This window comes from Malassezia pachydermatis (assembly GCF_001278385.1).
Source record: "Malassezia pachydermatis strain CBS 1879 chromosome Unknown scaffold1, whole genome shotgun sequence".
Classification (NCBI taxonomy): domain Eukaryota; kingdom Fungi; phylum Basidiomycota; class Malasseziomycetes; order Malasseziales; family Malasseziaceae; genus Malassezia; species Malassezia pachydermatis.
Window position 1 is genome coordinate 839387 of NW_017253138.1, and position 17756 is coordinate 857142.

The 17756-nt window shown below is 60.2% G+C and overlaps 10 protein-coding genes across 10 annotated transcripts; 4 read left to right on the top strand and 6 right to left on the bottom strand.

Annotated features, from left to right (window-relative positions):
* Positions 1-56: 56 nt before the first annotated feature.
* Positions 57-1516, top strand: Malapachy_3356 (set domain-containing protein; the record flags this gene model as incomplete). Its single annotated transcript, XM_018137828.1, has 3 exons — positions 57-1003; positions 1034-1080; positions 1113-1516. 3 exons carry the CDS (start codon positions 57-59, stop codon positions 1514-1516), a joined length of 1398 nt encoding a protein of 465 aa, XP_017994140.1.
* A 36-nt stretch (positions 1517-1552) lies between these two features.
* Positions 1553-2579, bottom strand: Malapachy_3349 (erv1-mitochondrial biogenesis and regulation of cell cycle; the record flags this gene model as incomplete). Its single annotated transcript, XM_018137821.1, has 2 exons — positions 1553-2311; positions 2343-2579. The coding sequence occupies 2 exons, from the start codon at positions 2577-2579 to the stop codon at positions 1553-1555; spliced, it is 996 nt and encodes a 331-aa protein (XP_017994188.1).
* A 110-nt stretch (positions 2580-2689) lies between these two features.
* Malapachy_3340 (cysteine proteinase) lies at positions 2690-5230 on the bottom strand (the record flags this gene model as incomplete). The annotated part of the gene is made up of 2 exons (XM_018137812.1): positions 2690-4976; positions 5007-5230. The coding sequence occupies 2 exons, from the start codon at positions 5228-5230 to the stop codon at positions 2690-2692; spliced, it is 2511 nt and encodes an 836-aa protein (XP_017994197.1).
* A 248-nt stretch (positions 5231-5478) lies between these two features.
* Malapachy_3359 (hypothetical protein) lies at positions 5479-7057 on the top strand (the record flags this gene model as incomplete). The annotated part of the gene is made up of 2 exons (XM_018137831.1): positions 5479-6764; positions 7027-7057. The coding sequence occupies 2 exons, from the start codon at positions 5479-5481 to the stop codon at positions 7055-7057; spliced, it is 1317 nt and encodes a 438-aa protein (XP_017994143.1).
* On the bottom strand, positions 6385-9238 carry Malapachy_3368 (hypothetical protein; the record flags this gene model as incomplete). The annotated part of the gene is made up of 2 exons (XM_018137840.1): positions 6385-6762; positions 7019-9238. The coding sequence occupies 2 exons, from the start codon at positions 9236-9238 to the stop codon at positions 6385-6387; spliced, it is 2598 nt and encodes an 865-aa protein (XP_017994076.1).
* A 273-nt stretch (positions 9239-9511) lies between these two features.
* Positions 9512-10946, top strand: Malapachy_3331 (translation initiation factor eif2 gamma subunit; the record flags this gene model as incomplete). The annotated part of the gene is made up of 2 exons (XM_018137804.1): positions 9512-9626; positions 9667-10946. The coding sequence occupies 2 exons, from the start codon at positions 9512-9514 to the stop codon at positions 10944-10946; spliced, it is 1395 nt and encodes a 464-aa protein (XP_017993461.1).
* Positions 10947-12143: 1197 nt separating this feature from the next.
* Positions 12144-12491, bottom strand: Malapachy_3341 (hypothetical protein; the record flags this gene model as incomplete). Its single annotated transcript, XM_018137813.1, has 2 exons — positions 12144-12436; positions 12464-12491. The coding sequence occupies 2 exons, from the start codon at positions 12489-12491 to the stop codon at positions 12144-12146; spliced, it is 321 nt and encodes a 106-aa protein (XP_017994196.1).
* Positions 12492-12798: 307 nt separating this feature from the next.
* On the top strand, positions 12799-13185 carry Malapachy_3365 (atpase mitochondrial precursor; the record flags this gene model as incomplete). Its single annotated transcript, XM_018137837.1, has 4 exons — positions 12799-12939; positions 12976-13027; positions 13057-13097; positions 13156-13185. 4 exons carry the CDS (start codon positions 12799-12801, stop codon positions 13183-13185), a joined length of 264 nt encoding a protein of 87 aa, XP_017994067.1.
* A 42-nt stretch (positions 13186-13227) lies between these two features.
* Malapachy_3367 (hypothetical protein) lies at positions 13228-16377 on the bottom strand (the record flags this gene model as incomplete). The annotated part of the gene is made up of 1 exon (XM_018137839.1): positions 13228-16377. One exon carries the CDS (start codon positions 16375-16377, stop codon positions 13228-13230), a length of 3150 nt encoding a protein of 1049 aa, XP_017994069.1.
* Positions 16378-16489: 112 nt separating this feature from the next.
* On the bottom strand, positions 16490-17651 carry Malapachy_3376 (cysteine proteinase; the record flags this gene model as incomplete). Its single annotated transcript, XM_018137848.1, has 3 exons — positions 16490-17426; positions 17453-17582; positions 17609-17651. 3 exons carry the CDS (start codon positions 17649-17651, stop codon positions 16490-16492), a joined length of 1110 nt encoding a protein of 369 aa, XP_017993993.1.
* Positions 17652-17756: the final 105 nt, after the last annotated feature.

Consider the following 17756-nt stretch of genomic DNA (forward strand, 5'->3'; position numbering starts at 1 on the left):
CCCCATTTTTCGAAGCGACGCCCGCTCGAACGAGCGCCCAACGACATTGTCGAAGCATGTCGTGTGCCCCCACCGAGGATCAGGTCGTCGAGGCGGCACGCCCCTACATTGAGCGCACTGAACCTCTTGGCCTAGCCAAGCTCCTTACGACGCTGCAAGCCGAACACCAATGGACGCTAAGTGAGAAGCGGCTCAAGAAGATCTTGATTGCATCAGGTCTGCGCGATGGACCACGCAAGCCATGGATCCCTGTATCGTCTCTGGACGATACCGTGCCTATGCCGCCCGGCGTCGAGCCTAGATACTTTGACCACGTGAAAGGTCGTGGTCTCGTAGCGACCAAGACCTACGCAGAAGGGCAGTCGATCTTTGTCGAAGATGCATACGTGGCTGCCCCCCCGCCCAGCCAGCTCAGCAATATGCTCCAGGGCCAAATCTGTACCAACTGTTTCCTACCTACCTCCGGCACGTCGCTTTCTGTTGCATGTGGTGCTGGCTCGTGTGGCGCCCGATTCTGTCATCGCATGTGCCAATCCAAGGCCATGGCGCATCACCATGCATTGCTGTGCCCCGGAACCAACCCTGGCGCCAAGGCTCTACTGACATTCATGCAGCAGTACCAATGGCATTCAATTCATACCGTGGCACGCATGCTCGCTCGCACTGTGCTGACAGGCGCCACGGTCAAGCCATCCTCCATCTCGCCTACCACCGGCGCTACAGTGCATGGCCTCCCCTCGCATGACGCGCCAGCGACGTGGACCGAGACTGTACACCATCTCGACTCCTTTGCGACCGTATCCGAACTTGAACGACGTGCACGTAACCCTGGCTGGGAACTGGAACGTGCTGGCTTCCTACCTGCGCTGCAACGTGCTCATGTCCTCATGGCCGACGCCTTGGATCCTACACGGCCCTCTCGGCCACGCCGCTTCCCTGTCCCAGCCACAGCGCTGCCTGCCAAGGAACTAGAACGGCTGTTCTCCTGGGATATGTTTTTGCAGTACGTATATACGCCCTCACTCACTCCTAGACTCCTGGGTCGCGCCAACATCAACATGGAGAGCCACGGCGGAATGTGTATGTATCAGCGTCCATCAACTGACCCCCAGACTTGGTGCACAGCCACTTAAATCATGATTGCACTCCGAACGTCTCCATTCGTCACATGCCTGGCCGAAACGGTGTCCGCCCAGCCACGCGCATCACGGCCCAGGCCTTACGGTCGATTGCGCCTGGCGATGAGCTCGCGATCAGCTATGTCGATCCTTCGTTGCCAGTAGACCGACGTCGTCTGTTGCTGTGGCGCGACTACTGCTTTGGTCCTTGTATGTGCCAGCGGTGTGTCGACGAAAGTGCCTCATCAACTGAGTCTGTGCCGACCGACGTCGACGCAGAAAAGGCCTCGAAGCTCGCTCGGGCACCGATGCCATCGACGACAAAAAGTGCCGACACGCAAGACAAGCCAGACCCAGTCTCGCTCGAGCAGGAGCTGCGTACATCGCTTGGTTTCTAGACACGTAGCTATAGTACAAAGCCAAGGACGCTATTCTTAGCAGTCGGCATCGTCGGCTGGTTCGTACCACCGATGCCGAAGCCGTTCGGTATCACTGCAATCCCATTCCGGCTTGCCAAGTCGCACATTCACGCCATTGTGCAGCTCACATAGCCACTGACGCAAGCTGTCGCCCCCCCGCACCGCCTTTGCTCGGGCTTCATCGTTGAACGCCGAGGTTTGGTACGCGTCTTGCAGCTCTTCCGCACACGCATAGCATGGGTACACGTGCGGCAGCGCATCCAGCAGCGCTCGCATCGATGACTGCTGCAACGTGCTGGGCTCGTCTGGGTAGTACGCCGCTGCTGAATGCAGGAATGTCCAGGTCGAATGGCCCAGTTCTTCTACATCGGGTGGGCATGGCTCGGCCGCGGTCTTGGCTGCCGGTTTCGTTGGCGTGGACGGTTGGGCCTGGGCATTGCGTAGCGCTGCGCCGAAGGCCAGCTTGGTATTGCAGGCACGGCATGGCTTGCCATCCGGACCTAGCACTACTGTTGGCTTGCGTGGGTTGGGTGGCGGCGCGGCCATCGTTTCTGCCTCATCCTTGGAGTGGCGTTCTTCCGCCTCGATCGGACGTCGGCCCCATCCTCGCCGAGCCAGCATCGAGGATGCAGAGTTTGAGTTCAAGTCCGCGTCGACCGCTTCATGGCCTGCCGGTGCTGGTGTAGGGACGCCGCCCCATTCTGGCATACCTGTCGGGCGTTCGACTCGTTTGGGCTCCCACTCGTCCCATTGATCGCCCTGACTTTGCAGTTTCTTACGTTAGTACGTCTGTATGTATACATACAAAGTATTCTTCCCGGATATCCAAGGGTCTGCGGTCCGCCTTGAGATGCAGTTTTTCTTCTTGCGAGAGTGTGCGAATGCGCGAGTCGTGATGTGTGTACCGCAACTGTGTGAACTGTGCCAGTACGAACGACCCACCAACAATCGAAACGACAAACGGCACGCCGAACCATAGCGTCGGGCTCTGGCGCGTACGCGCTTGCATAGTACTCCATACACGGCCCCAAGCGCCTGTCATTGTCGCGACTATGGTACGTGCGCCCAAGTGGTGGCGTAGGCCCAACGTGCCAGCCGAGCGATTTCCTTACATCAGCATGACATGGGTCGAGATCCGCCTACGACAGACAACTACGACATGCGGCGGCGGTAGAATAGGACATACGGCGAGGCTGTGCGCAATTGCGCATCGCTCTGCGAAATCACACTATCGTCACAGTAGTACCATGTGCCCTGTGTACGAATCGAGGCCGTATAGTGCCCGGAGCTGAGCGTGCCGAAATGGTGTGTTACAGCGTACAAATCGTAGAGGTACGGCGGGCGCTGACTCTCGCTCACAGGCACACCTCGCACCGACGTACCTGGCGGCAGAGGTGGCGGCATATAGTTTGTCAGGTCCAAGCCATCGATTGGGAATGTGACGGGCGTCTCGATCTTCTTTGTGACAGAACCACGGTGCATGAATCGCTTCAAGTGTACAATCAAAATAGGCGGCAGACGTGCGAGACTTAGCCGCTTGGTCGACCGCCGGGGTTTCTTGCACTTTGGGCAGTGCCATGCATTGGCTTTCTCCAGCACCTCTTCTTGGACAAACGAGTCGAGGCATTGAAGCAATCGCACCTGCGAGATTCCACGCCCCTGGGGAATGGGCAGCGAAAGCGACATGAAGGCATTGTACGTGGTGGACGTATGGCCGCAGGTAAGGCACGCTAGCTGATTCCGCAGCTGCCCTTGAAACGAATGTACGATGATGCTGTCGTTCCGCTGGCGGTACATGCTCCATTCAACGACGCTCGCCAGCTGCTGTGGCAATCGATCAATCGCTGCCTGCTGCGCCTCGCCGAGCTCTTGCATGGGCGGTCGTTGTAGCACCAGATTCAAGTCTTCGTGTAAGCCGTCCAGGAGCATCACGAGAAACTCCTGGCTATCCTGCTGCTCATTCCCACGGAACATGGGCGCCACGCGGCCCATGACTTGCCGAAACGTACTGGGCGTCACAGCCGCATATTGCTCAGACCACAACGTACGCAGCAACGATGCTACCGCTTTGGCCACAGCGCCCTGCGTGCCCAGTGGATTCTGTGTATTGATGGCTTTCTGGAAAGATCCATCCAGCATATACTGCGACAAGATCGTGGATGCACTGAGGCACTGCATGGTCGCGTTCATATAGCATGTCTGCCCCATATTTTTCAAGCCGGACAAGCCGACTTTGGGCTCACGCGCGCGGGGCGAGGGTATAGTGCGCGGAGTCATAGCACCGCTCCCTGCGACCAACGACGCAGGCGTCCGTGGCGGCGGTACCGACACCGGTGGCGGCATCAGTGTCGGTACTGATGCGGCGGAGGACTGCGTCGGTGCCATCGTCGGGTACGCAAAGCGTGGCTGTGATTGCGAGGACGGCGGCGAGATCGAGGCGGGAGCCTGGCGGCCGGGCACGTATGCGCGTGGTGGCGGACTGGGCGTAGGGGTCGAATGTACCGGAGACGGCGCTGTAGGTCGCGGTCGTGGAGCTGCCTGGCCCGACGGTGCCAGAGAAGGCGGTCGGTTGGCGATTACGCCACAGTCACCGACCTGCCTGGCCCAGGACGCAAAGCCACCACGCAAGAGCGCAGGCGGTGGGAGTTTTTCACGTTCCAGCATGTCCTGAATGGTCATCAGCGTCACCTGCTCCGGCGTCGCTGTGCCCGGCGTAGGCCATGTACGTGTTTGTTGGTCGTACAGAACCAACAGATCGTACTGGCTGCACTTGGCACAGAACTCTGCCTCCTTAGGCGGGAGCGCCGCTTGCACTTCCGTGAACGGCACAGGTGGCGCACGAAGCAACGCAGGATCGATACAGATCGTATCTGCTCCCCGGATGTGGCCGGCCTCATGTTCGGCGCGTGAGCGTACATCGATAAGCAACACGGAACAGCTCGCCCGCTTTTGCAAGAGTTCGCGCCCGCTCTGATCCACCGACTTGTCAAAGCCTGGGTACATCAATGTCCATACGTCCTCGACAGAAAGAACCTCGCCGACCGGCGGGGCTACGCGAGTCGTTCCTGCCGAAGGTGGCAGGGGAGGTGGCGGTTTTCGTGGGCGGCCTGGCACGAGTGATGCGGGTGTTTTCGACGGGGAAGATGAGCGTGTTCTTGCCATCTCTGCCGAGTGCGACCGTATGGACTCTTCGCTCTGACGCGAAGGAGTAGACGACGCCGAGGTCTCGCGTGATGTGATGGCCAAGGTCTGCATCGACGACGTAGTAGCCTCTGCCATGTCTGACTCGGCACGCGCTAGAAGCTCTTTTTCAATAGCCTGTGCCCGCTGTACAATGTCAGGTGTACGGTTCATCAGCTCCTGGTATGCAAGAAATGTCGCGCCACGCTGCTGCTTCACCTCGGCCCACTCGGCATGTTTGGGCACAAACGAGGCGACACTACGGTGAGTCTCCGTATCGATAACGTACCTCGCAGTGGTTAGGTAGTGTACAAAAGCGGCCTCCAGGTGACCTTGTGCATCGGCCATCTGTGCCTTATCCAGCAGTGTAGCGGCGGCGCCAATGTAGCTCTTGACCGAGAACGAAGGATCAAGGGCTAAGTGCACCTGTTTTCGCAGGTTTGTGGGATGGTAGGGCGGTAGTCGTGGATCCATATTGTCCACCGCTACCGCCTGCGCTGGAAGCGTCGTCATGATCCCTCAACCACACAAGCACTCTCTCCAATCGTGGCGGGGTGACGCACGCCTGGGCCGCCGCCACGGCCGCACCTACGCGCACGTAGGCCCATGCCCAGGACGCCTCCGCATTCGCACGTGACAATGGCCCTCGCGCGCGCGCGAGGAGGCTGCGAGGCAGTGCGGTGCGATAGCTCGTTTCGCTCCGATCGCGCGCGGTTGTCTTTGCGCGCCTCGCTTTTGACCAGGGGAAGTGCGCGTTGCGTATGCCACGTCCTCGACGACCTACACGCAAAGACGACGACACGTCTTCTACGCGCCGGTCTACGCGGCCACGCCGCGCGCGCGTAGCGACTACGCCGCCGTCCGATGCGATTGTCGACGACGACGACGATTCAGATGTATACAGTGAGGCTGAGCCGCAGCCGCCTCCCACACGCGCACGCAGCACTCGTGCCAGCTCACGCCGTGGACGAACGCCACGCGATCATACACCTGGTTCGTACAGCGCGACGCCGGACGTCGACGATATAGCCTCCGAGGCGGAGGCGGGGCCTACAGTCGATATCGAAGGGCAGACATACCGTATGGAAGACGATGCGCTCGTGCTTGAGACGGACCCTGCGGGCGAAACCAAAGTCAATCGGCATGGCCACCTGCTTGGCGGGCGTGAGTACCGCGTCCCCACCTTTCGCTCGCCGGAGCGTGATGATCCCGAGCGTCTGTATATGCTTTCGCTTGATATTGCGCGTGAGTTGGGCTACCGCGACTCGTCGTACTTTTTCCGAAAACATCCATTGTTTTACAAACTCTATCTTACCCAGGACGAGAAGGATACGTTGATCGCCGATGGACGTCTCAACAATTCGCTGCGTACACGCAACGTCACGGTCGTCACGGCGCGCTCTGTGTTCCAGCAAATGGGCGCGCGTGTAGTCGTACAAGGCCGCCAAGTGACAGACGACTACTACGAGGCCCAAGCGCGTGCGGAGGGGAAGCGGGAAGGTATGCTTGTCACTCTATCCTCGATGGAGGACGTAGCCCGATCTGACCGGCGACGTGAGAACGAGCGCGATCGCGACCGCGGGCGTCGTCGTACCGATGCCGTGACGCATACGACCGTCGACCCACAAGGCGAGATGGTTACTACGACGTTTGGCGACGATGGCCAATCACCCTTTGTTCGTGCTGGCACGTCGCTGTACCGCCGCGGACCGCTGCAACGTGCTGACGTTACCGAGGAGAACTGGATGGCCGTGTACGCCAAAAGCGTTCGGGAGATGAACACCGAGCTCCTGGTGGCGCGCCGCGATCACATGTGGGCCATGGCACCCAGTGCCAAGGCGCCGGCGACGAAGGTGGAGGACCCTGCGGCGGCCATGAAAGTCGATCCAGACGACCATTTGTTTTGCGATACTCGGCCGCCCTGGGAGCGTGCGCAAGATACCGATGTGGCCGCGCGGCAGCAAGCTGCGCAGGCCGCCCAGCGTCGCGCGCGACGGGCCGCCGAGCCGCCGATCGGTCTGTACGACCCGCATACCCATACGCCTCTGTACGCCGATGGGACGCAGCCCCGCGCTGCGACATGGGCCAAGGTGAGCGACACACCCAAGACGCTCCCACCGAGCGCGCGGCAGGCCGGGCTGGCTACGGTGGACATATGTTTGGCCTGGCCTGCTACGTCACACTCCTAGCTACGTCATGGTCGTCGTCGTCGTCGTCGTCGTCATCCTTGTTATCGTCCCTGGGCCATCGACGACGGTGGTGCTGTCGAAACCATGCGCCAATGGCGTCGTCGCTCGGCACATGCTCAGCGCCGAGCCAGGTGCTGAGGTAGGTACGTAGCGGCATCGCGCCACTCATAGGCGGCAGCAATTCATCTTGGGCCGAGCATAGCAGACACAATGTCGAGGTCTGCGGCGTCAAATCCAGGGCGCGCATCCACGCAGCGACCATGAACAGTTCTTCCGTCATCGCCTGCGCCCATGACGCCGTAGCGCCAAGCCCCGGCGCGGTCTCGATCAGCGCTAGCAGGAGCTCTGCATACTGGTGGAACACACGTGCATCCAGGCACAGCGCCGGGGGCGCAGGCGACGACGAGGCCTCCCCCGCGTCGTTCCATGCGTTCACAGCCGAGGGCCCCCCGCCCCACAACCCTGTCACGCGGTCTTCCCACCAGCGTTCCCACCGCCGCCACTGCAATTCGCCGCGCAGGAACCAGCCACGTGCGCCTGACGTCTCGAGTGGGTTCTGACACTGTTGCAGGTCGGGGTGCTGTGTCTGCAACGTCCGGCGAAAGTAGGCTCGCGCCGCGTAGGGCCACAGGCGTGAGGAGGACGTAGGCGGTGGGTACGTCGTCTCCGTCTGCTGTGCATACGTCTGCGCCGTCGCGGCGCGAAGCATTAAATCCAGCGATATCACGTCAGGCACGACGTGCAACGTCGGCCCGAGGGCCTGCCACAGGTGCATCACCGTCTCGTACGCACCCAGACGCACCAGCCCGGCGAGCAGCGTATTGGCCAAATGCGGACTGGGCACGACACGGACACGCGGCGCCGTCTCTGTGGTGCTGGTCGGAATGGGCCACGCACCGAGTGCGTCCTTGCTGGGTGGCACACGTACGTCGTGCACCCCCGCATTGGGTATCAAAGCCACGCCTTCGCGGCAGTATTGCAGTACGCATTCCAGTGCACGTACAGGCTCGCCAGCGTGCAGATAGATACGGCACAGCGACGTCAGCGCCCATACATCCGGCACAATGCCACGTCGCAGCATTGCCTCCCACACAGCCCAGGCCCGCGCAAGCTCGTGCCGTGCTATCAGTCCATCGACCAGCGCCGTATGCGCCACGACCGAAGTCGCTAGCTGCGCCTGGATCGATGCTGGGGCGTGCCATCCTACATGCAGCGGCTCGTCTGTCTCGTACAAGCCCAGCAGCGCCATGGTTCGCTGCACGGGAATGCGTTCATCGATCGCCGCTGCGCGCAGCATCAGGATCCAGTCGTTGAGCTTCGCCTGCGCATGTTCGCCGTCGCCCTTGCCGTCGTGCCCTGCACTGATCTGATCAAACAGCGCCCATGCTTCGCGCAGATCTGTGTCAGGAGCTATGTGCGAGAGAGCTCGCAGGAATGCCGTGCTGCTGGTGCTCGGCGTCTGTGGCGCGCCAAGCTCGTCGTACCAGGCCCGCGCTTGCTCCATACGACGTTCCGAGGCCGCCAGACGAATCCCGACACGCAGCAACGCAGCGCGCGGCTTGGTCGGTCGGGCCGCTAGCATCGTCTGCCACGCTGCCACATCGAGCCATGCAGAGGAGGCTTGGGTCGGCATATGTTTTAGGATATACTGCTCGATGGTTTTGGCCGCACTCGGCACATGCTCACATGCCATGGCATACACTTGCAGGAACGCGTGGCGTACACGTTCATCACGCGCACCACGTACCAAGCTCACGCCCGCCGTTTGCAAGAGCCGTTGCGCCTTGGCAGGCTGCGGCGTTCGCACGTGAAGCCACCGCGTGGCACAGTGCATCGTCATCTCTGCGATCGGACGTGCCATATGCCATGCCTGCCATCGCCGAATGCACAGGGCCCATAGCAGCAAGCACAAGCGCGTGGCTTCCTCGACATTGTAGCTCGGTATATGCTGCGATACGACACGAACCGCACTCGCGGCGTCGGCCATCCTGTCGATTTTGTGGAGTGCGCGCTGCAGCACAAACGGGGGGACGTGGCCGGCTGGTAAGGAATGTAAGTAGGTAGCACATTCAGCCCACGTAGCGCGGGTGTGTGCGTTGTACCACTGCAGAAACGCAGGCGCGGCAATGCCCCGCGCTTCCAATGTCGTAGCGAGCGTCGGCGACGTCGTAGCATCCACCAGCGGCAACTCTTCCAGCGTCTGCGCGATAGGGGGAGCGTACCGCCATTGCCCTGCACCCACGCATGCATCCATCAGCGCGCGCAGACTCTGCCGGTCGTCTGACCTCTGCTTTTGTGTCGTTGTCGTCGCCGCGGCGCTAGACGCCTGCATCGTGAGTGCACGCCGAGCGGACGTCCATAGGGACGTAGACGTCGCTGCGGACGCTGCTACACGCGAGACACCCACCACGCTGCGCGACGCAATCTTCGTGCTCGGACCTCGTCCCTGCGGCGCGCTGCTCTGCGGCGCGTCGTTCCACACTGGACGCCGCGCGAGCCAACGCCCAAGGCACCGCGAGCAGCGTGAGTCATCACGTGATACGAAAACGGATTTTCACTCCCTCGCCGCCGTCTTCGGCTCGGCTCACAGGTGCTGCGTACGACCATGACGGACGCTGTAGACAAGCTCGCGGACCAGGTCCAGGAGCTGAAGCTGGATGTGACGAAGCTCACACCGCTGAGCCCCGAGGTCATCCGCAATCAAGCGACCATTAACATCGGTATGTGCCTTCCTCACGACAGGACACTGACGTCTTCCAGGTACCATTGGCCACGTCGCTCACGGTAAGTCGACGGTGGTCAAGGCGATTTCCGGTGTGCAGACCGTTCGTTTCAAGAACGAGCTCGTGCGTAACATTACGATCAAGTTGGGTTATGCCAATGCCAAGATCTACAAGTGCCAGAACGAAAAGTGCCCTCGCCCGCAGTGCTACCATAGCTACCCGTCGGGCAAGGAGGAGCACCCGCCATGCCCTGCGCCGGGCTGTGGCCACAAGCTGGAGCTGCTTCGCCACGTATCGTTCGTCGACTGCCCAGGCCACGATATTCTTATGGCTACCATGCTGAACGGTGCTGCTGTCATGGACGCAGCGCTGCTGCTGATTGCCGGTAACGAGCCGTGCCCGCAGCCCCAGACGTCGGAGCACTTGGCCGCGGTGGAAATCATGAAGTTGCAGCACATTATTATTTTGCAGAACAAGGTCGATCTGATCCGCGAGCAGGCCGCCGAGGAGCACTGGAAGAGCATCGTGTCGTTCGTCAAGGGCACTGTCGCTGATGGCGCCCCGATCGTGCCGATTTCGGCGCAGTTGCAGTACAACATTGACGCTGTGAACGAATACATCGTGAAGCGCGTGCCTGTGCCGGTGCGTGACTTTACGGCGACGCCGCGTCTGATCGTCATTCGTTCGTTCGACGTGAACAAGCCTGGTGCGGAGATTGACGAACTGAAGGGCGGTGTCGCTGGTGGTTCGATTCTCTCGGGTGTGCTGCGTTTGGGCCAGGAGATCGAGGTGCGCCCTGGTATTGTGACCAAGGATACAGAGGGCAAGATTCACTGCCGTCCGATCTATTCGCGCATCGTCTCGCTGTTGGCCGAGCAGAATGAGCTGCAGTTTGCCGTGCCCGGTGGTCTGATTGGTGTGGGTACCAAGATTGACCCGACGCTCTGCCGTGCAGACCGCTTGGTCGGTCAGGTGCTTGGTGAGGTCGGTAAGCTCCCGGCGATCTACACGGAGCTCGAGATCAACTACTTCTTGCTGCGTCGTCTGCTTGGTGTCAAGTCGGACGACAAGAAGCAGACCAAGGTGCAGAAGCTCGCGAAGAACGAGGTGCTCATGGTCAACATCGGCTCGACCTCGACGGGTGGCCGTGTCATGAGTGTCAAGGCTGACTTGGCCAAGATCTTCCTTACCTCGCCGGCCTGCACAGAAGTCGGCGAGAAGATTGCCCTTTCGCGTCGTATCGACAAGCACTGGCGTCTCGTCGGCTGGGGTAGCGTGCGTCGTGGTACGCAGCTCGAGGTCGAGAGCTCGGCCTAAAAAGGACAGCGCGTCTCTCTCGCGTTCATACCATTAGTTTCCTCTTCTTCTTGTAGTCTGCTACATCCCTAGCTAGGTACCATAGGACCAGTGCCATGGTTGTACATCCACTGGATTCTCTCTTCCCCGATTTGCCTCCCCCGATTTGATCGCACCGGCCAGGCAGGCCGATCGCGAGGTGGCGTGCGTGCTTGTTCGCACGCACCATATGAGCGCGAATTCGTGGTCATGGAGTGCAGGTACGTACGCGATCTCTTACACCCAGGCACAGCGCCTGCTGCGCCCGAGTCCACAGGGCTGTTTTCATACTTTCGCAGCGGCCTTTCTGGCTATGTGCCCTTGCGCAGTGCTGAGCGCTCCAACGAAGAAGAAGCCTATATTAGTTTGAGCCATTGGGAGCGGTATGTATAGCCTCGGCTCACTGGCCAGCTTCATTGGATTCCTGGCATGCTTGGCAGGTAGCGCGCTGTGCTTCCTTTTCTCGTTCATCTTTGTCTCGCCGCCCATCCTGCTCGTGCGTCCACACAAGTTTGCACTGGCGTTCACGTTAGGCAGCGTGCTGTTCATGGCTGGGTACGTTCGTCCGCACACTAACGCTCAGCTTTGCCGTGCTGACAGGCCCCGTGGCGCACTTCAAGCACCTGACCAGCCCGGAACGCATCAAGTTCTCTGCTGCGTAGGTATTCTTTCTCACTAACACCGCAGCTACATTGTGTCGATGGCTCTCACGCTCTACTTTGCGCTGGGCCCCAAAAGCCGTCTGCCTACTGTGCTATGCGCCATCGTGCAGATTGGGTGCCTCCTTGTATACCTCGCCAACTACTTCCCTGGCGGTACGTGTGGTTTTGCTCACACTAGGTGTCACAACCTTGCGCTACGCTGGCTCCATGCTTGCGCGCGGCAGTACCAGCTTGCTACCTATCTAGACAGGCTGACTTGGCCTTTGTTGTATTTCGTACCGCCTTTCGACGTAGTGTACGTATATGTACGTCGATCATTTCGTACCCACCATACACACATACACACACACACATACACACACACACACATACACACACACACACACACACACTCGCATACACGCACATAACGACATGCTCCCACATAGCCTCGGTCGTGTACGCTGAGCGCCATCTTGTCAGTATCCATCGCAGGCAAGCAGTCCGTCTATTATGGCAGGCTATGCATGTCCGCTGTTTAGTGGTGCGCCTCGACCTTGACGTCAGCCTGGAGCTCCTTGAGGTATTCGTTCACATCCTGCTGCTCCGTCACGTCCTCCTCAGCCGAGGACGAGACCTTTTCCGGAGCATCCGGCTCCGACGCCGTGTAAGCCTCCAGCTGCGAGGCGACCTCCGACGACGAGGGCATCGACGGGGCAGTGGGCTTCGGGGGCTGCGTGAACTCACGCACCTGGCCCTTGTGAGCGTCCGCCGACCTTTCCGGCGCCTTGTACGACTTCACCTCCTTGAGGTACAACTCCTGGACAAGATCTGGCATAAGTGAGAATCTATACATACCCTTACGGGCCACAGCCGATGTGGACATGGCACGGAGGCCAGCGACACGTGCCTGATGTGAGCCCATGGCAAGCGTACGTACCGACAGCAGAGAACGTTGAGCCACAGCAAACATATGGGAATAGATCGTCAGCGGTTCCGCGTCAACGAACGATTGCAAGAACTCCTTTGGACTGGGCCGCCGCTGCGATGCCTACGCACTCGGCCGGGCAGGCCCGGGCGCCAGCGCACCCGAGAGGCCGACGGCACGTGACATGGCCCGCGCGCAGACGGAGCGCCGAGAGGGGAAGGCGAGCGAGACGTGACGCCGGCGAACATTTCTCTCTATCATTATCATGATGATGCAGGCTCTTCGTGTTCGCACCCCGCTTGTCCGCTCGACTGCGCGTATGATGACTGTGCGTATGTACAGCCCCGGCCCGGAGGGCTCGGCTGGCTCGGTTGCCTCGAGCAAGGGCTGGAACCGCCGCGAGAAGGTACGTCCCTTATTTCGCCCCTCCCTCACACCGCAGGCCCAGGAGGACCAGTACATCCTCGAGCACGAGAAGGAGAAGCTCGCTAAGCGTACGTATACATGCCTCAGCTCACATTAGTCCGCGAGTCCGTGAAGCACCAGGAGAACCTGGTCGAGAACGTACGTATACGCCTGTCGGCCTTGGCACGCAGGCCTCCCGAGCAGACTGACATGCTAGCTGACCAAGGAGGAGGGCAAGACCAAGTAAACGTGTCTCTAGTGATTCGTAGGCGATTAAGTATACACAGATCTACCTTTGCCATGCATTGTTGCTCTCGCTGTCGTTGCCGCTCTCGTCCTCGTCGAGAATGGCTTCTTCCAACTGACGATCACGAACTTGCTCGACATCGACGACGCATCGCTGCGATAGCAGCCAGCGTGCATACTGCCGAATGACATGCACATCGCTGCGTTCGACCATATGCCGCGCCTGCTCACTTAGACGCGCGCCCAGCAAGGTCTCGAGATTGCCGACGACCAACAGCTGGCGCTGTGCACGTGTCAATGCGACATTCATACGTCGTGCATCCGCGAGGAAGCCGACATACCCACCGCGCTGCATCGGCATCGCAGCGAGGCGCGCGAGGGCTGCCTCACTAGGGTTCGTGCGTGCCTCGTAGAGCGCAGCCGAGCCGATCGCTTCACCACCGCTCGCTTTGACCGTGCTAAAGACCATCACAGGCTTCTCACGGCCTTCAAAACCGTCGACAGTATGCACCTCAATCGCCGCCACGTCCACAGCCCGCGCGGGATCCAAAGCACGCAGTATATCAATCGCATCATCGCTGAGCCATAGACGCATTGCCTCGTCCGGGACGGCTCCGGCGGCAATGGGTATCGCTGCCGCGAGCATTTGCTGCAGCAGTCGGACTTGCGCTTCATATGGCGTGACGATGCCAATCTCATGCCCCTGCAGCGCCTCGTTGCGTTCCAACATATCACATACAAGTTCCAAGACCAAGTCTGCTTGTGGCTGGTTGTACGGCGCTGCGCCATTCTGCGTTTCGAGACCCATGGGGGGATGCGTGACCAACGTCAAAGGTTTCGGCTGGCCATTCTCGTCGTACGCGCCAAACACACTGTGATACGGCTCCAGAAGGGCCGTCGACGTAGCGTTACGTAGCGCGCCCTCGTAGAAATGGTGGTTCGGGAAGTGCGAGAGCGATGGATGCATACGGAACTGCTCGTCAAGCATCGTCGAGGGCACACGCACCGTCTGGTGCTGTGTGCCTACCGAGCGGCCTTCCAACAAACGCTCAAACAGACTCACAGACAAACCTGCCTGCCGCGCCTCCGTACTGTGCAGCACAGGCGGCAGCTGCTTGTGATCGCCGACCAAGCCAAGCTGCGCACATCCTTTCATCAACGGAATAAGCGCAATGGGCTCTGTAGCCATCGAGCCTTCGTCCAGGAACACGATCGGGAAATCAATCGTGGCCAACTGCGACGAGCCTGCCGCAATCGCTGTCGTGCATATCACGTCTGCCGAGTGCAGTATATCGGCATGCATACGCTGGCGGATCATAAACGACTTGGCTGTCAACTGGGCAATGCTCTTCTTGACGCGCACCAGCTGCTCCCGCAGCGCCGTCGCATCGCCCTGCCCGCCCGCCTGCAGCAAGGCAAGGACCTGGTCACGCGTAGCCTGCCGCTCACGCAGACGCTGCTCTGCCGCCTGCCATGCCGCATGACTGGGATGCTGCGCGAGGTGCGCTTCCAGGGTATAGGGCGCCAACGACGTACGTGACGCCGTCGCAGAGCCCGCACGCACCACACGCAGACCGGCACGCACACACCCCTCGGCCAAATTGTCCACAGCGACATTCGTATGCGCTGCAAGGAGGATCGGGTGCGGCACTTGGAAGTGCGATTTCAGAAGACAGACCGTCTGCACCAACGTCCGCGTCTTGCCTGTGCCTGGCGGGCCTTGGACCAAGCTGACACGCTCTTTCAGCATCATCGCTACCGCACGCAGCTGACTCCCATTCAGACCCAAGTCGGGATCGCCGTCCATGACCAGGGGCGACGGCCGGGCATACCGTTGGTACCAGCTGTGAATCCGCTGATCCTCCGCCAAGAGGCTGGATGTGGAGGTCCGCGCAGGCAGGCCCAGCAAGACGTCGCGCAGCGGCGTCCCCACATGTGCATACTGTCGCTCCGGCGTGCTGGCCCGTGCTACGTCGTCTGGGTCGTAGAGCATTGCGTTCAAAGCCGCCTCAATACGCTCATGCACCGTCTGCCGCTCACCACGGTCCATACGCCATGCATCGTGTGCTCCTAAATCCAAGTCCTCATTCGCCTCGCTGAATCGCACACGGATCTGTGTCGCACTCACATCCAGCACTTCGGCCGTGACGACACGTGGCGGCATATCGGTTGCTAGGGGCTCCGGCCGGATCTCCACGACACTTCCAGCTAGTAGCTTATGTCGTGGCAGTCGGCGCGAGCCTGGAAGTTTAAAAATACCGACGCGCCGCCCAAAATGCCGCTCACGCTGCCAAAAGGCCATGAGCCCATCGATCGTGACACCCAGCGCAATCCGTTCCTCCAGGGGCCGTGAACGTTGCTCTGCCTGCTCGTCCTCATGATGCGCACGTTCATAGGACAACACACGCTGCCAATGCTGCTGATACCGACGCGCCGCCACAACTGTTCGCTGCGTCTCAGCTTGCTCTACTGTACCTGGATCCACACGTCGCCGTCGGCGTACCGTTCGTGCCGTCTGGTTCGCCGTGTGCCGTAATAAGGAGGCTGGTGGCGATTTGCGTGCTTGAATCCATCGCGAGGCCGACCAACGTGGACCCATGAAGTGGGTATAGACATGACCAGGCAGAGCACGGCCTTGTTGCGATGTGGCAATCGTACGCCAATCGTAGGTATCGCGCACATTCTGCGCTTGTGGTATAGACGGGGCCAGTGTTGCCGCCATGGACGTCGAGGTAGATGCATAGGTAGGCAGGAAGAGCGCTGGTGCCGGCATTGCAGATACGCTCTCGTCGTCAAATTCTCCATCCTGCTCGGCCCACTGCTCCAGCACATCATCATAGATAGGACTTGGCTGCCCTAGCTCAGGCAGAGGTCGTTCAGGGACCAGTTCCGGCGACGTCCATGGCATCATAGGCTCTTCATCGTCGTCGATCAGCTGCGACGAGGTGGACGGCGGCCAGGCCAATGCACTCGCATCCCATTGATCGAAGATATGCGCTACATCGCTGGACGTTGAACCTGCGACAGCGTCTTGGGGCGTCGGTGTCGGTGTGTACGTCGGTGCCCATCGACGGTCCAATTCACGTGGCATCGCTTGCAAGGAGCGCCGTCGATGGAAGGCACGACGTACCTGTGCATGTCCACCTTGCAGAGCGAAGGCCTGACGTAGGGCGCCATGCCATACGTATGCCATCCTCCCTTGAACCGCCCTCGTGGCGTAAGGAAAGGCCGAGGTTGGGCAACGCGACGCGTCGTGCCTCGGGGTGGAGGTTGTCCGCTACAAGTCGGCTACCTCCACTAACGAACTATATCATCAGCTCGCGGATTTCCGGTATGTGCGGCGAAGAGGACCGCGAGGACGTCGCGTCCGAGCGTGCCACTTGCTTGGCCCGCGTCGTTGGGGCCTCTGACGCATGCCTTTTTGATCGGCGCGCAGCGCGTTGCGCTCGAGGTGTGAGTGCCGGCTCGGGACTGCCGCTTTCCGACGTGCGCTCACTCGCGGTGGACGACGAGGAGCTTAAGCGCGTCTGGTCATCCGATGACGTGCCGCCTTCCGCCTCGCGACGCAGCAATTCTTCAACAACAGCCTCCCATTCGCCGTATTTTCGTAGTAGGCGCCGTATACATTGGCGTGAGTAGTGGCCAGGCACACTCATTTCAATCCATTTTTCCGCTTCTTTTATCGCTGGCGAAGCACTTGCCTCTGTGTCCTGGTGGGTATCATCGTTCATGTCCTCCGATACAATGCAAGGCGGGCCACTGTGCGGCCCCTTCACATTGCGCAGCGAGCTATAGTGCTCCCAGCTGTGATACGCAATGTGCAAAGGGCCGACGCATTCCGGCACGGTGATCTCGGTGGCTTTTTCACTCAAAGCACCACGTCGTCCACGCCGCGCTGTCGAGGCATGTGCGTCTGTCGATGCAAGTGCACGCTTGCGTTCACGCTCACGACGCTCTCGTGAGGCCCGTGCTTTGAGCGAGCCGTCGTCGCACGCTACAATGTACACGTAGCCAGGCTGTACAATGCGAATCGGTTTTTGCAGGCAATGCGCAAAAGCCGACAACTCTAAATGACCACCGTAGGTACCGAGCTCACGCATCTCACGGACGTACGCATCAAACGGACGCCCTGTCTCGACAAACCCTGCATACATATCTGGGTGTGCTTCGAGGTGATCACATGTCCGCTGCCGGAGCTGCGCATGGTATTTGGGATCGCCATAAAGCTGGTCCGAGAGAGCCCTGCATGTTAGTGTGGAAACGCGTACCGAAACAAGCAGTTGCCATCGCCACGGGTATCTGACGCATACAGTCCCATCGTTCGAAGCTGTGCATGCAAATCCTGCTCATCCTGCTGTGGATCGCCGGGCGGAACACCACGACGGCGTTGTGTCGTGGCTGCTTGTAAGTAGATTCGCACGTACGTTTGCCGCCCTCCCGCACAGCACGGCGCTGCGTGCGCGCCATTTGCCGCCGCTCCTGAGCCTACAACGCGAGGCGCTGCTCCGTCGAGCACGCACGCACGTACCTCGACTTGCCCCTCCTACGCGCTCTATCACGTGATGGTTCAGC